Genomic DNA, 15509 nt, shown 5'->3' on the forward strand with positions numbered 1-15509 from the left:
CAGTTCTGAAGGTAGAAGGCTATAGTTCTATTTGCTTACATGCATGGGTTGACGGTAAGTGGGAGCCAAGAACTCTCGAGAATGTGCTATTTATTTCAGGATTAAAGAAAAATTTACTATCAATCGGTGCAATGACAAGTAAGAATTTAAAGGTAACGTTTGATGTTGATAAATTAGAGGTTCGTGGTTCAAGATTGATAGCCACTGGTATAAAGCAAAAAAATGAGTGCTTCAGGATGCTGTTCAAGATGGAGACAACTCAAGAAGAAGCTGACATCACATGCCAGTAGGAGCCCTGTTGTGGCATGAAAGAATGGGACATATTAACTTTCATTCACTGAAGAGCATGGCCGACAATGGACTTATACCAGGTCTCAAAATAAACAGTCCCGACACACTGTTTTGTGAAAACTGTCAATATGGAAAACTACATCGAAAACCATTTCAGAAGAAGACCCAAGAGAGAGCATTGAAGCTAGGTGAGTACGTGTACATGGATTTATGTGGGAAGATGAAACATCTATCAACAGGTGATTCAAATTATTTCTTACTTCTCAAAAATGACAGTATATCATATCGGTCAGTGTACTTCATCAAGCATAAGAGCGATGCATTCGCAAAGTTTGCCGAATATAAAAAGCTAGTGGAAACACAAACAACAAACAAAATAAAGAAGGTGCATAGCGACAATGGTCTCGAATTCAGCAATGAACAATTTCGACAGTTCTTCAAGGACAACGGCATAATACATGAGTTCAGTGCTCCCTATACAGCCGAACAGAATGGAAGGATCGAGAGAGAAAATCGGTCAATTGTGGAAAATGCCAGAACAATGTTGATCACAGCAAATCTTCAACCAGAAAATTGGGCTGAAGCAATCAACACTAGTGTATACATTCTGAATCGGAAACCGCGCAGTCTGGACAAGAAGATTCCCTATGAGCTATGGACAAGAAAAGCAGTAGATCTCAGACATTGACGCAAGTTTGGCGCCGATGTTTATGTACACATCCCGAAATAATTTCGAACTAAGTTTAGCAGTAAGGCGAAGAAAATGGTCCTAGTTGAATATGAAAACGACAGCACAAACTATCACGTACTAGATACAACTACCGAAAAAATCACTATTACACGTGATGTCAGCTTCAATGAAAGTGTACACAGTGAGGAAGACAACAACAAGAAAATCGATAACACCTTCTCTGTATATTTCAATAACAAAAGAGCAGAGCCAGAAAACGAAGAATTAGAACAAGAGGATGAACCAGAGAATGAAGTGTTCGAGGATGCAGTAGCCGGACAAGACAACGAAGACATTCAAATAACGCAGAAACGAAGATTACGTGACAGGAGCAAACTACGTAGACCATCCCGTTATGATGAAGAATGCTACATAGCATGTTCAGCAGTAACTATAGATGAACCACAAACATTCGAAGAAGCAATAGTTGGTGATAATGCCGAAAAATGGAAACAAGCAATGACAGAGAAGATAGAGTCACTCAGAGCAAATAATACATGGACTCTAGAAGAACTACCAGAAAACAGGCAAGCTATAGGAATACAAGTGGATATATCGAGTCAGGAGGAACATCGATGGATCTATTGAACGCTACAAGGCTCGGCTGTGCGTAAAAGGCTTTCTGCAAAGGAAACGTATTGACTACGGAGAAACCTTCTCGCCAGTAGTCAGATACGACTCAGTACGCATTTTACTAGCTCTTGCAACAATCAACGAATGGAAAATAAAGCAATTCGATGTAAAGGCATCTTTTTTGTATGGTGATCTGAAGGAAGAAGTGTTTATGAGACAGCCAGAAGGATTCAGTAGCAATAATCCAAATCTAGTATGCAGACTGAAAAAGAGCCTATATGGGCTGAAACAAGCTCCACGATGTTGGAACGAAAAATTCAGAAGTTTTCTCAACAAATTTAATTTCAAACAACTCGAATCAGATAGAAGCGTCTACAAGACAATATATGATAATGTTGTTGTTCATCTCGTTTTATATGTGGACGATGGACTCATCATGTCTGAAGAAGGAAAGGTAATCCAGAAGCCACTAAATGAACTCGGATCCATGGTGGAAATAAAAATCAGAGAACTCCAATATTTCGTCGGATTGGAAATAAAATGGAATCGAAAGGAGAAAACAACATTTACAGTCAAAGAAGCTACATATCCAGAATTCTGAAGAGATTTAATATGGACAACTGCAGAGCGATTTCAGTTCCAGCAGATCCAAATACATATCTAACAAGCAACGCAAAGTCAAGAAGACGAAGAGGTTGGAAAGAGCAAAACTCTTTATCGTGAAGCAGTGGGCAATTTAATGTTTGCAGCAATTATGTCACATCCAGACATCATATATGCAGTAGGTCAAGTCAGCAGATTCTTGAACAATCCACGAAAAACTCATTGGATAGCCGTTAAAAGAATCTTAAGATACCTGCAAGGAACTCAAGATGTCGATACAGCAAGAACTCTGACGAACTAAAAATGTACAGCAACGCAGACTTTGCAGAAGATGTCGAAACACGGAAATCTACATCAAGATATGTGAGTATGTTCGCAAACGCACCTGTAACGTGGTGCTCACAAAAACAAAAGTGTGTGGCACGCTCAACAACCGAAGCCGAATACATCGCCGCATCCAACGCAGCACAAGAAACCATGTGGCGGAGAACATTTCTCAAGGAGACTCGAGGAATAATAATGTCACCTACGAAGCTATTGATAGACAATCGAAGTGCCTTGAATCTTGTGGAAAATACGGAGCATCATAAATTCACAAAACATATAGATGTAAAATATCATTACATTCGTGAGCTTGCAGCAAGAGGAGAAATTAAAACAGTATATGTACCTTCTGATAAACAGTTAGCAGACTTTCTGAAAAACGTGACAAAACCATTGTCACGTCAAAAATTCAGCTCAAACTGCAAGTCATTGTCTATTGGCACAATTAAAAAGATTTTAACAAAAAATTAAATTAAAAATAGGAGTGTTAAGAAAAGAGTTTAATTTAGTTTCTTTTAGTTATGTTCTCTATGTGTCTCATTTAGATATTTTTCTCTCTATAATTATTTTAAGTTGGCACTAGGCAGAAGTTTTTTTTGTGCGGTTTGTAGCACTTACTTTTTACTCTCTCACTAACTTGTCTCATCTAAGTTCAATTATTCTTTGTACAATAAATGAAACTACAATCTGAAATAAGTTCTCTACGAAGGCTCACCTTTCCACAGTTAAATACAATCAAAGTTCAACAGATACAATTAGCCACAAGTACAATAAATTATATATTATTAATTTATAATTGAATTTGAACGAGAATTAGGATTCCATTAATTTCTAATACATTATTGATATAGTATAAAAAAATTCTACGTTAAGTTTAAATCACAGTTAAACAGTTTTAGGTCGAATTTATGAAAACTTGACGTGTCTGGGTTCGGTATATTTCACAAACAAATATATCTCGCCGCTAGAAGGCTCCGTGGCGGAAAACTTACTCGCACTGAAAAACCACTTTTGAAGTGTATATAAAGCAAGCATGTTTGGAGAATTAGCTAAAGATAGAGAAAACATTGGGGAAACTGTTAAAAAAGATGTTAAGCTTCGATTTTACTTTCGGCGTATGCTACGAAAGTAAAATTGATTTCATATATGCACTGCCACCGGAAATATCAAACATCATAATGGCGATGTTAGACAGCAGATCTCTTCAGTACGCTGCGATGGTCAGTCGCAGCTGGAGACGCATATCGGAATACGAAAATCGAAGAAGACTGCGACAGATGAACAAGTCAAGACCAAGAAGGTATGCTGCGGTTAAGTCGAGGAAGAGAATGCTTCTCTTCGATTTAATCGGAAAAAATCAAAACAATACGGAGCGGATATATTGCCAAACACCAATGTATGCCGCTTCCAACGGAAAATGGAAAAATGCGGGACGAACACGTAAAATAAGAATATAATGGTAAAATGTAATCAAGTATTCGATTAAATCGTTCGTGAGAACAAAAATGTGACAAATATAGTCGATGTAGACACATGTAATTTATCATGTTGTTCTTAAATGATGTAGACACATGTAATTTATCATAATGTTCTTCTTAACCTTGATTATATATATTGCCTTTTACTTAATTACTAAAATAAGCATACATATTTATGTGTAATCTAACTTCTTTAATTTATTTCTCTATGTATGTATTTTCTTTAAGGTAATATACTGTAAGATTAAATGGGTGAGATCGAAATAAAGAGAGAGATAGGGGCAGAGGTGAGGAAGGAGATATTACGATTTGTAATTATTACGGAAATAAAATAGATTGATAATCATGTAAATGTGTTACGACCAGGAGACACGATTCTTTGCTTTCCCATGACACAGGCACACGCGCAAGGAGTCTTTAGGAATTATTAGCGTCAATAAAATCGCAACAGTATACTCGGTAGTGTTCCAATAATGTCAGCTATATACTTTCGACTCATAATATTCTAAAATTAGGGAGATCGTAGCATCCAGTCACGTCTAAGTTCACTTATAATATCAATGCACCAGAGCCTGAACGGTTATAGTAAATTGATACCTAACCATCACGGAATCAACTTCACAGAATCTAAAGAACTGTAACATGTATCAAGAAGACGGGCGCTCTCCGGAAGGTGACTGGATGTATCGATGCCTGATCGTCGCGACATACAGTTTATCGCAGGCACAAGAGGGTGGTAAAAAAAAGTCAACTCATTGTTTTTAACAAATTTGTCGAGCACTTAATAAAAGGGATGGATTATTAGAACAAATGGCCATCAATACTGAGAATCCTGTCACCCTTTTGGAAGACGCTTTCTTCTTTTTGCGGACGAATCTAATAAAATTCTGATTTGTTACATCTTTCCTAAATATCCACAAGGTGAGGTAGAAAAGACTGAATAGAAATTCTAATGGGGGAGTTTCTATTTGTTGGATTCTTTCGAAATTTTACGCAAATCGTAAACCGAAAAACAGAAACGAAAATTTTTCGCGGGGCACAACACTATTATTATCGATACGTTGTCAAGATATGTTCGATTATTCTCGTCTTCGCGATTTTGGCTCGACTGCCACTTTAATTTAAGTGTGACGCGGAACGGGGTGAAATCTATTCTCCTGCAGTGGCCCCATCTTCGCCGCATCGCCCAGTCTTTACAACAGCCCACAGAGCTGTTTGCCAAGCCTCGCTCGATTGCTGCTGAATTCAACGCTGAAATCAACAACTAAATAGAGTGGGTCAAGTTATTTTTGGTCACTTTTCCTTATGCTTTCTAAATTGCCTCCCTTCTGGTAACTATTTTTACGTCATAATCAAACATAATCAACTAAACATTCAATTTCATAATGCCTAAAGTTTTACATTTTTTCTCTAGATATGTTTTGTTTGTGAAATAAACGACCCAGACACGCCAAGTTTTCATAAATTGGATCTAAAGACTACTCGTATTTATGCGATTTTATTTTACGTAGAACCTTTTTTATACTATATCAGAAATGTACTAGAAATTAAAGAAATCTTAATTCTCATACAGTTTCATTTACAAATAAATAGTACATACTTTATTGCACTTGTTCCTAATTGTATCGATCTCGTATCTGTTTTTAAATATTTTTAGTTAGATTTTTTGTTATGTAAAATGGAAATTTTTTATCACGTTATAAATGATGTACGCGCGCACTTAATATACGCTTGTTCAATTAATGCGCATCCGTGCCGTTAGAAGGCTCCGTGGCGGAAAACTTACTCGCACTGAAAAACCACTTTCGAAGTGTATATAAAGCAAGCATGTTTGGAGAATTAGCTAAAGATAGAGAAAATATGAAAACATTGGGCAAACTGTTAAAAAAGATGTTAAGCTTCGATTTTACTTTCGGCGTATGCGACGAAAGTAAAATTGATTTCATATATGCACTGCCACCGGAAATATCAAAAATCATAATGGCGATGTTAGACAGCAGATCTCTTCAGTACGCTGCGATGGTCAGTCACAGCTGGAGACGCATATCGGAATACGAAAATCGAAGAAGACTGCGACAGATGAACAAGTCAAGACCAAGAAGGTATGCTGCGGTTAAGTCGAGGAAGAGAATGCTTCTCTTCGATTTAATCGGAAAAGATCAAAACAATACGAAGCGGATATATTGCCAAACACCAATGTATGCCGTTTTTAACGAAAAATGGAAAAATGCGGGACGAACACGTAATATAAGAATATAATGGTAAAATGTAATCAAGTATTCGATTAAATCGTTAGTGAGAACAAAAATGCGACAAATATAGTCGATGTAGACAAATGTAATTTATCATGTTGTTCTTAAATGATGTAGACAAATGTAATTTATCATATTGTTCTTCTTAACCTTGATTATATATATTGCCTTTTACTTAATTACTAAAATAAACATACATATTTATGTGTAATCTAACTTCTTTAATTTATTTCTTTATGTACGTATTTTCTTTAAGGTAATAAACTGTAAGATTAAATGGGTGAGATCGAGATAAAGAGAGAGATAGGGGCAAAGGTGAGGAGGGAGATATTACGATTCGTAATTATTACGGAAATAAAATAGATAGATAATCATGTAAATGTGTTACGACCAGGGGACACGATTCTTTGCTTTCCCATGACACAGGCACACGCGCAAGGAGTCTTTAGGAATTATAAACGTCAATAAAATCGCAACAGTATTGTACGTCCAGGCCCGAGGAATGATGGGCCGAAGGAAGGACACTTGTGTCCCGAGAACAGGTGCTTTAAGGGCAGATGTCTCGGGTCGAGCGAGCCTGCGGGAGATCCAACGATAGGTCAACGACCGCAAGGGTCGATCTTACGCTATTTCTGGTCCAAATGACCACTCGACGGTCCTCTTTTTGGTAAAGGAATTTAATCCTTTTTACCCGGGACGGGACCAATCGCGATTCAGGAGCGTGGGAGAGATGATGGATCGATTAAGTTGAACGCGGAAGAATAAATTTAAATGAATTTATTATACATTATAAAGAAAGGTTATATAAAAATTTTTATCATAAATCGATACGGTCTAGTACATGATTCTGTATCAATATTAAATGAGTATGTGTATGTACACGTGAGTGTGTGTGTGTATGCGAGACGAAGAGGATCTAATCAAAATCAGGAGGATACCTTTCCCGGAAGTATTCTATGGGGAAGGCTATGGGCTTATCGGTAAAAGGGGGTGAAACAGGGGATAGAAATATCGGGAGGAGCGGTGCGGAAAAAAGCCTTAAGGCTGGGAATGTGTATGGAGCCAGGTCCCAAGGTGAAATAACCTGGAGAAATGGGATCTGTGTATTCAGGGTAGGTTAAGGAGAGAATTGTTGCGACAGTTCGATCGCTAAGATCGATCCAGGAGAAAATAGGGGGTCGAAGAGCGGGAGGAGAAGAGATGAGAATCGGGAGCTGGTTCGTGGGGTGAAGAAGGAAAGGACGACAATGGCGGAAATTCGGGCGGATGGTCGGGTTCCGTGTCGTACACGGGAGAGTAGCTAGGAGCAAGGGTTCCAGGAGACAGATACGGGGAGTAATTGGGAGGAGAGATTTGAGGGGACAAATATGAGGAGTCTCGCGTATCTTCTTCGATGTTACTCAAGAAGATTCGAGTGATAGGAAGATTCGTATTTATTTCGTTTAAATCTAATGTAAAAGAAGGGTCAGCCACAGCCCGAGCCAGTAGTCTGCGGGTTCGGCGATTGCGACGGTATCGGAGTCGCTTTGCTTTGGCTTCAGTGGATTTTTTCGAAGCGGGTTCCACTAGGGAAGCGACTATAATAAGTAAAGAGAAGAAAACGGAGGAAGTGCGTAAATAAAAGAAAAGACTTACTATTTGTTTCAGAGAACGCGATTGCGGTTAGCGCTAGCTGGTGGTGTCTGTTGCTGGGCCTCTTGTCGTCGAGAATGACAGGATACTTGCACTGTTATTTAGCAAACACGCACAGACTCGATGGAGTTACTGACTGTTTTTTTTAATACAATTAATCCCGAGATTTTCGAGAATAGTAATTTAGTAATGCAAAGAATGCTGAGATGCTGAATGAATAGCCGATTAACTGAATAACTGATTAATCAAGACTTAAGAATGAAAAATACTTGAGAATGCTGATTTGTTCGAAGTTCGCGCTTATATATCGTTTTTGGACCCTCTTCTAGAGTGAGGAGCTAGGGAAGTTAACGAATAGAAACTCTCATTAGATTTCCATCGTCTCTTCCCTGCCCCCTCTTATGAGCGTTTAGAACAAATGTAACAAATCGGAATTTTATTACATTCGTTCGCGAATAGGAGAGCATCTTCCAAAACGGGGAGACTTAAGATTCTCAGTATCGGAGGTGGTAGTAATTTATGTCTTGCAGGATGCGTCTGCTAAAGACAAGGGATGACTTTTACTACCCCCTTGAAATTAAGATGGGTACGTGTGTCGCGTCGCGACATCCGGTCACTCGCGTTTTCATGAATAGTTTCTTTTATTTTCTATAGCTTCTTTAGATTTTATGAGTTTTCAAGTGATAGGAAAATATCAAATTCAGGTGACTGGCTGGCGCCTTGACTGTGACCGGATGCTACTCTTTATGATTTTATAGCCTGTTAATATCTGGCTGTCGTATTTGGAGCACTTACTGAGAATCCTATTCCAATTTAACTGACATTAACGATTTTTTGGAAGTCATGCACGTGTGCGCCAATTATGGGAAAGAAAAGAGTCGTGAAGTCCCTTGGACGTAACAGAATACTCGATACTGTTCCAATAATGTCAGTTAAATGCTTTCGACTCATAATATTCTAAAATTAGGGAGATCGTAGCATCCAATCACGTCTAAGTTCACGTCTAATATCAATGCACCAGAACCTGAACAGTTCTAGTAAATTGATCTTTCTTTTACATGGGGAAATGTCCTAGAGTATAGCGGGGTTTATGCAGGACTACGAAAGTCCTCTCGACTCTCCGCTATAACTCCATGTTTGCCTCTATCGCGCATGATTATGGTCCACGGAATCGCTTGCGCATTCGGCCGCGAAGCACGCAAGATCCCTCTCATGTGTAAATAGAGTATTCCCTGTCCCTTGTTGGGGTATTAAACCACCCCATTTCCTGAACAAGTATGGCGACTAGACGCGGCCGCGCTATCTCGTCGCTCCTCCGGGTTGGACAGTATGTATGAGAACGTCTGAAGCAGAATGTCACTCGCAGTCCCTAACCGAGAGTTATTTAATTCTTCTCGACTCGCCACTGGAAGAAGTGCGAGCGTAAATTCCCCTGCAGGAGACATTAGTGTAACCGGACATACTCCTAGCGCTTTCCTTCCTGCTGCGGATGGGAGCGGAAAACAGTTTGTCCTCACGCACCACCATGACGTGACCTCCTTTCGCGAGATTACGTCCTCGCAGAAGAAGACCATGGCGCCCCAGGCATTCTCGCTCCCAACCTGGGCCTTGACTGCGGCCGGGAGCGAGAGATCATCACCGACGATTTGTCCGAGAACACGGCGCTGCACATCCCAGGACATATCTCTAGGATATTCTGAACGTATCCCTCACCTTCGCACAATGGTAACATTTTGTTTTTATTTCGTACTTTGCCTTCTCGTGCAGGTACTCACTAAAGGAGCCATGCCCGGTGAGCACCTGTACTAAGAGATACTCCACCATGCCGCCGATCCACCCAGTCCTTCAAGACCGGGCGGATGGCCCCGACTCGGAGGCCGGCATTAGCCAGTCTCGCCTTCCATTTTAATATTGCTAGCTGCCGGGCCTGGTGCCTTGCAACTTCTGCCACTTGCGGTGTTGGGACAACACCCCATTGGCGGAGAACGGTACGCCACTCGTATAGAGAGCGTACATTTCCGCCAGCAGGTCCCATGGAATGGACCCCGACACACACCGCTAGGGCCGCCTCGTAGGAGGTGGTCCTATACCCCCGTGTGATCCTGATCGCCAGCCTTCGCTGCAGGCCAAGCAGCACGGGTGTACTGCCTCGGCTGATCATCAAATCTTTGGAGCACATGGGTGCCCCTTAGAGTGGCCTTCACTTGGACACAGTACAATTGGACACAGTGCATTTGGACACAATCATTTTGGACACAGTAGCTTTTGAATACAGAAGAAAATTCATTTGGACACCGTTCAGTTGCACACCGCTCAGTTGCACAGCGCTCAGTTGAAAAAATATAATCAGCTATTTTATTGCGTTTCATGATTGTAAATATTTATATGTTTGTAGTATGAGTGCTGGCGGATAGGGAGTACAGGGCAGAGCCCCTCCCCCATCTTTCATAAAGCTAACATCTATTATAAAAGCAAATATATATACTAAAAATACCGAAAAGATTAACAAAACCTATACGCAAGGTAGGACGCTCTCATTAGCGATTCATAATACACTCTACCTTACGTAAGGGCCTCGCTAATCTTTTCAGTATCTATCATTTTTAGTATAATGTAGACTCATCAAGTATTTAGTAAGGCGAAGATTTATGCAATAAAATTCTAAAAAATTAAATATGCAGCAAAAATCTAATCACATTAATAAAATCACATTTCTAATTTTTTCAAGTAAACCGTTCGCCTTTGTAACATATCCAAGCAAACAGTGTGCAACTTAACGGTGTGCAACTGAGCGGTGTGCAACTGAACGGTGTGTAACTGAACGGTGTGCAACTGAAAAGTGTGCAACTTAGCGGTGTGCAACTGAGCGGTGTGCAACTGAACGGTGTGCATTTTTATGTGTTCAACTGAATAGTGTCCAAATGAATTTTCTTCTGCGTCCAAAATTATTGTGTTCAAATGCACTGTGTCCAATTGAACCATGTGCAAAGTTTCGTGTCTATTTGCACCGTGTCCATTTGCATTGTGTTCAATAGTACTGTGTCCAAGTGAAGGCCACTCGTATATTTTATGTAAAATCCTTTTCAATACCGAAAGGCAAGAAATAAATAAATCTATCTATCTAATCCCGCGAGTGCTATCTGCGACTATACTATGAAACTCTACTAAATCTAAAATTATGTATTTATAAATGTTGACAAAAAATCAAATGTCGCAAAGAAAAAGACGCTGTATAAAGAATGTAATAAGAGAGAATCGCGCAACATAAAAATAGGAAGTTATCCTTGCAAATGTGCTTTACTGGAAATGTTGCAATAAAAGAGAGTTTAGAAAGCGCTTTAAGTGCACAGCCACAACACTAGCTCAGAATTTTTGCATGTCCAAATATCCAAAGAATAATGAATTGTGATGCAATACACATAGAAAGTAAATCAAAACTGTTGAAATGTAAAAGTTATAATTTTTTGTAACAGTAATATGTAAATAGTATTCCTGTAACATAAATAATTTTCTAACAGGAAATTATATTTCCTACATTTTAACCGACTATTTTATTATTATTCTTCCTATTTTTTGTTATATATTTTTTGTTCGAAACGATTAAATAGTATTATGCGTGCAAATTATTTAAATTCAAATTATTTGCTAAATTTATTTTCCTTTAAAGAATTAATAAAATAATTTAAAAATCAAGAAGATTTCGTTTGGAAAATTTGAGATTTTTCTATTTGACAAGAGAAATGTTAACTGCTTCTCAAATCCAGTTTTTTTATAGAAGAAAACATATGTACATATAAACATATTGTTATGTATGTACATATGTACATATAAACGTATTGTTACGCCCGGGGCGAGGGACTTTGAGATTTATCGAAGCGCGAATTAGCGGACTACCGGCACTCGCGGATCACGTTAAATAAATTAACACTTTTAAGGATAACAAGGAACTTTAATACGAACACAGAACACACACATAACAGATTAACACAACGGATTAATAACACAATAAAGGCTCGTAAGAAAACGCGTTTAGCTTAACAACTCGGCTCAGACTCAGCTGAGTATCGTTGTTTATCAACATTCTTCTTGTCAACGGGATCCGGACAACGGCAGGGCCGTAACGACTCGGGCGCGCGCATAACACTGCCCCTCCTCTTCAAGATTGTCGTCCCGACAATCAACAAGGGGCTTCATAACTAATCCTCGCGGACTTCCAGGGACCCCAAACGATATCCTGCTCTCCCTGAGCTGCTGCTATAGGTTACCGAGCATCGCTCCGACGAGGCCCCAATCCACTGGGCAGACTCCCATTCGACTCCTTCCAGAGAGTTGGCCAATCCCTCAAGAGCCGACTCCAAGGCAGCCTCCCATTCTTTTAGTCTTCTTCTTTGTGTTCGGCGCAAGTCTATTCTTCTGTCCTTATCTTCCCGTTGCCTCTCTTCGGACAAGAGGGGGGTATTCACCGTGAATCCATCGTCCTAAAGGACTCCCCAAGTCCCTGCCTCGGCATTCGCCCTCCGACCCACGGGAAAACCACGGTTCAAAAACCGTGGGCGAGGCAGTCTTCTATTAAGGGGGGAAGACCCTCCAGACAACAGGTTTTTCAATAATTTTTTACAAAAAGCTGAGAGTATTTATTACATTGAATGAAATTACATATTGACATTGATGTTCAAATGTATACACACAAATTTTTTTATAAGAAAAAAAAACAAAATGGCGGCGCTACAGCTGCTCAAACTTGGCTCCTTCAATTTGCGCTGTGGAATGCCCAGCCCCTTGTAGTCAACTGAAATCAACCAATCAAAAGTTTTTCATTAAAATAAGTTATTTCGCTTTGTATGTACCTATTTTTAACGAAAAAAAAAAATGAAAATTTGAACACAAAAAGAAAAAAATTACACTTTTTTTTTATAAACAAATTGTTAAAAACAATATTTTTAGTAATAATTATTACTAAAAATATTGTTTTTAACAATTTGTTTATAAAAAAAAAGTGTAATTTTTTTCTTTTTGTGTTCAAATTTTCATTTTTTTTTTTCGTTAAAAATAGGTACATACAAAGCGAAATAACTTATTTTAATGAAAAACTTTTGATTGGTTGATTTCAGTTGACTACAAGGGGCTGGGCATTCCACAGCGCAAATTGAAGGAGCCAAGTTTGAGCAGTTGTAGCGCCGCCATTTTGTTTTTTTTTCTTATAAAAAAATTTGTGTGTATACATTTGAACATCAATGTCAATATGTAATTTCATTCAATGTAATAAATACTCTCAGTTTTTTGTAAAAAATTATTGAAAAACCTGTTGTCTGGAGGGTCTTCCCCCCTTAAGATCTCCTCTTCAAATGTTTATCACAGTAGACCACTCCGACACGTCTCCAAAATTTCTTTCCTTTACAACAAAAACAATAAAGCGAGTAACAAGTACTAAACTTTTCCATCCATAACTTTCTCCCCTCGAGCCTCGGATGTAGAACCATTCCCTAATCAAAATAATTTGGTTGTCCCTCCCACAATACTTCGAGGATATCTCTACCAATAACAATTCATTCAAAGAAACAATTGGAACCAATACAACCATCATTAAAACAAACATCGAAAGTCACGAATATTGCCATCCAGGCATTCTAATGAAAGAATTATCCCCTGTTCAAGATACATCCGAGCCCGCTTTAATTCCAAACACGTCAGCTCATTCTTTTAAAGAAATTTTTTTAAAGGAAACATTTTTAATGTTTTTTTAAAACAAATTACGCGTGCGGATCTGACTGTGCGATTTAGCTGCATTTCTTTTTAATATTGGAGCGACTTAGCTGTGTGAAGGCTGAGACCGGCTCCCTCGCAGAAGCTGCAACTCCTCGTTGTGCCGGCGAAGCATTGCAGTGATTTCCTCGCGCATTCGCCGCATCTCAAGCAACATAGTCTTTAGAGCTATCGACTCCGTCGCTGCCGATTCCATCGCTCTCGATTCCGATGGCGATTCCGATAGTTTTCGCCTTCTCCTTTTCGCAGTTATCGTTGCCATCACTTTCGCTCTCTCTATCCCGAACGAGCCCCCAAAATGTTACGCCCGGGGCGAGGGACTTCGAGATTTATCGAAGCGGACTACCGGCACTCGCGGATCGCGTTAAATTAATTAACACTTTTAAGGATAACAAGGAACTTTAATACGAACACAGAACACACACATAACAGATTAACACAACGGATTAATAACACAATAAAGGCTCGTTAGAAAACGCGTCCGTTTAGCTTGACAGCTCGGCTCAGACTCAGCTGACTACCATTGTTTATCAACATTCTTCTTGTCAACGGGATCCGGACAACGGCAGGGCCGTAACGACTCGGGCGCGCGCGTAACAATAACAATAACAAGATAAACGTTGCAATAAGCCATACAAGCATGCACGATCACCTTTGCAATTAGCCGATCGAAAAATGGTTCGCGCATGGCAAATATGATTTTTCGCACATCAGATCTCGTTAGTGGCCTACAATGCGCTCCGGCCTGAGGACGTGTGTGAACTTAGCATTCGACATTTACAAAATAGAAATTTAATATAAGCATTCGATTAAATATTGTTTGTACTCGTTTGTACTGCTTTTTGTTTCGTTTGTATCTTAAAGGTGTGAAAGTTATAAGGAATTGAAAAATCACCAGCACCCCATTTTAAGATACAATTTTTAAAATGTTATTCGATTAAACATCGTTTCTACTTGTTTATATAGTTTTTCGTATCGTTTGTACTCTCCGGAATGGAAACATTGAAAATTCCCCTAAGAGATAATTTTATTACTTTTAAAGATTTTCCAAATCAGAAAGCAGATGCTGCTTCGTAATCGTTTATCAGTTTACCAGTTTCTATTGTTTTTCATTTCTATTATTTAAGGGGGTACGCCACCTTGACAGGTTCAAAAAAATGGAAAATTTTTTTTTGCTTTATTTTAATGTTTGAAGTGTCTGAAATGTTGGGCCAAAAGGATTTTTCAGGATACAAAGTTTTTACAAAGTTACAGCACTTTGAAGGGTCGCGCGTCCGCGCAGGTAGAAAGCTGCAAGCGGAAGGGGTAAATCTTTACTTTAACTTACCCACCTCTAATGACTTTGACCTTGACATATGTTGTCAAGGTCACTACCCTGAGTGACCTCCAAAAAGTTTTAGCCGTCGGTCACAATTTATTAAAAAGTTAGAAACAAATAGTTTCATGAATTTCACGTAATTTTCGAACATATTACGTACTTAATGAAATGTATTTATAAGAAATATACGTTTATTTAATTATTTTTTATTTTTAATAACAAATTTAATAAATTATTTAGGCAAAATAAAAAAAAAATAAAAACAACAGTATCTCTATCACAAGTGAAATAAGTAAGCTAAATCAGAAATATATAAGCATGTTATTACACAGTGCTTCGCAGTATATCAAACATTCAGTATATTCAAAGTTGTCAAATAGTGAACATGTTGCTTATGAAAAAATTACAAACCCATGAGAGGTCCATCAGAAACGTGTGTGTACACACACAAGACGCACACACACACACACACGCGGGAGGTGCAAGGGGGCCTTCGGTCCCCCCTCCCGCACCACCCCGCCAATAGGCAAGGTGGACCTCGTTTT

At 39.0% G+C, this 15509-nt stretch overlaps 1 protein-coding gene across 1 annotated transcript; it reads right to left on the minus strand.

Annotated features, from left to right (window-relative positions):
- Positions 1–9657: 9657 nt before the first annotated feature.
- LOC145961781 (uncharacterized) lies at positions 9658–10062 on the minus strand. The gene has a single exon (XM_083082239.1). The coding sequence runs from the start codon at positions 10060–10062 to the stop codon at positions 9658–9660; it is 405 nt and encodes a 134-aa protein (XP_082938365.1).
- Positions 10063–15509: the final 5447 nt, after the last annotated feature.

Source organism: Camponotus vicinus, unplaced genomic scaffold (assembly GCF_025532165.1).
Source record: "Camponotus vicinus isolate PSW18456_S1 unplaced genomic scaffold, iyCamVici1.0 SCAF_11, whole genome shotgun sequence".
Taxonomy (NCBI): Eukaryota; Metazoa; Arthropoda; class Insecta; order Hymenoptera; family Formicidae; genus Camponotus; species Camponotus vicinus.

What these genes read in the sequence shown, in the direction of transcription:
- LOC145961781 (XM_083082239.1), bottom strand. Translation starts at nt 10,062, where the DNA reads ATGTGCTCCAAAGATTTGATGATCAGCCGAGGCAGTACACCCGTGCTG.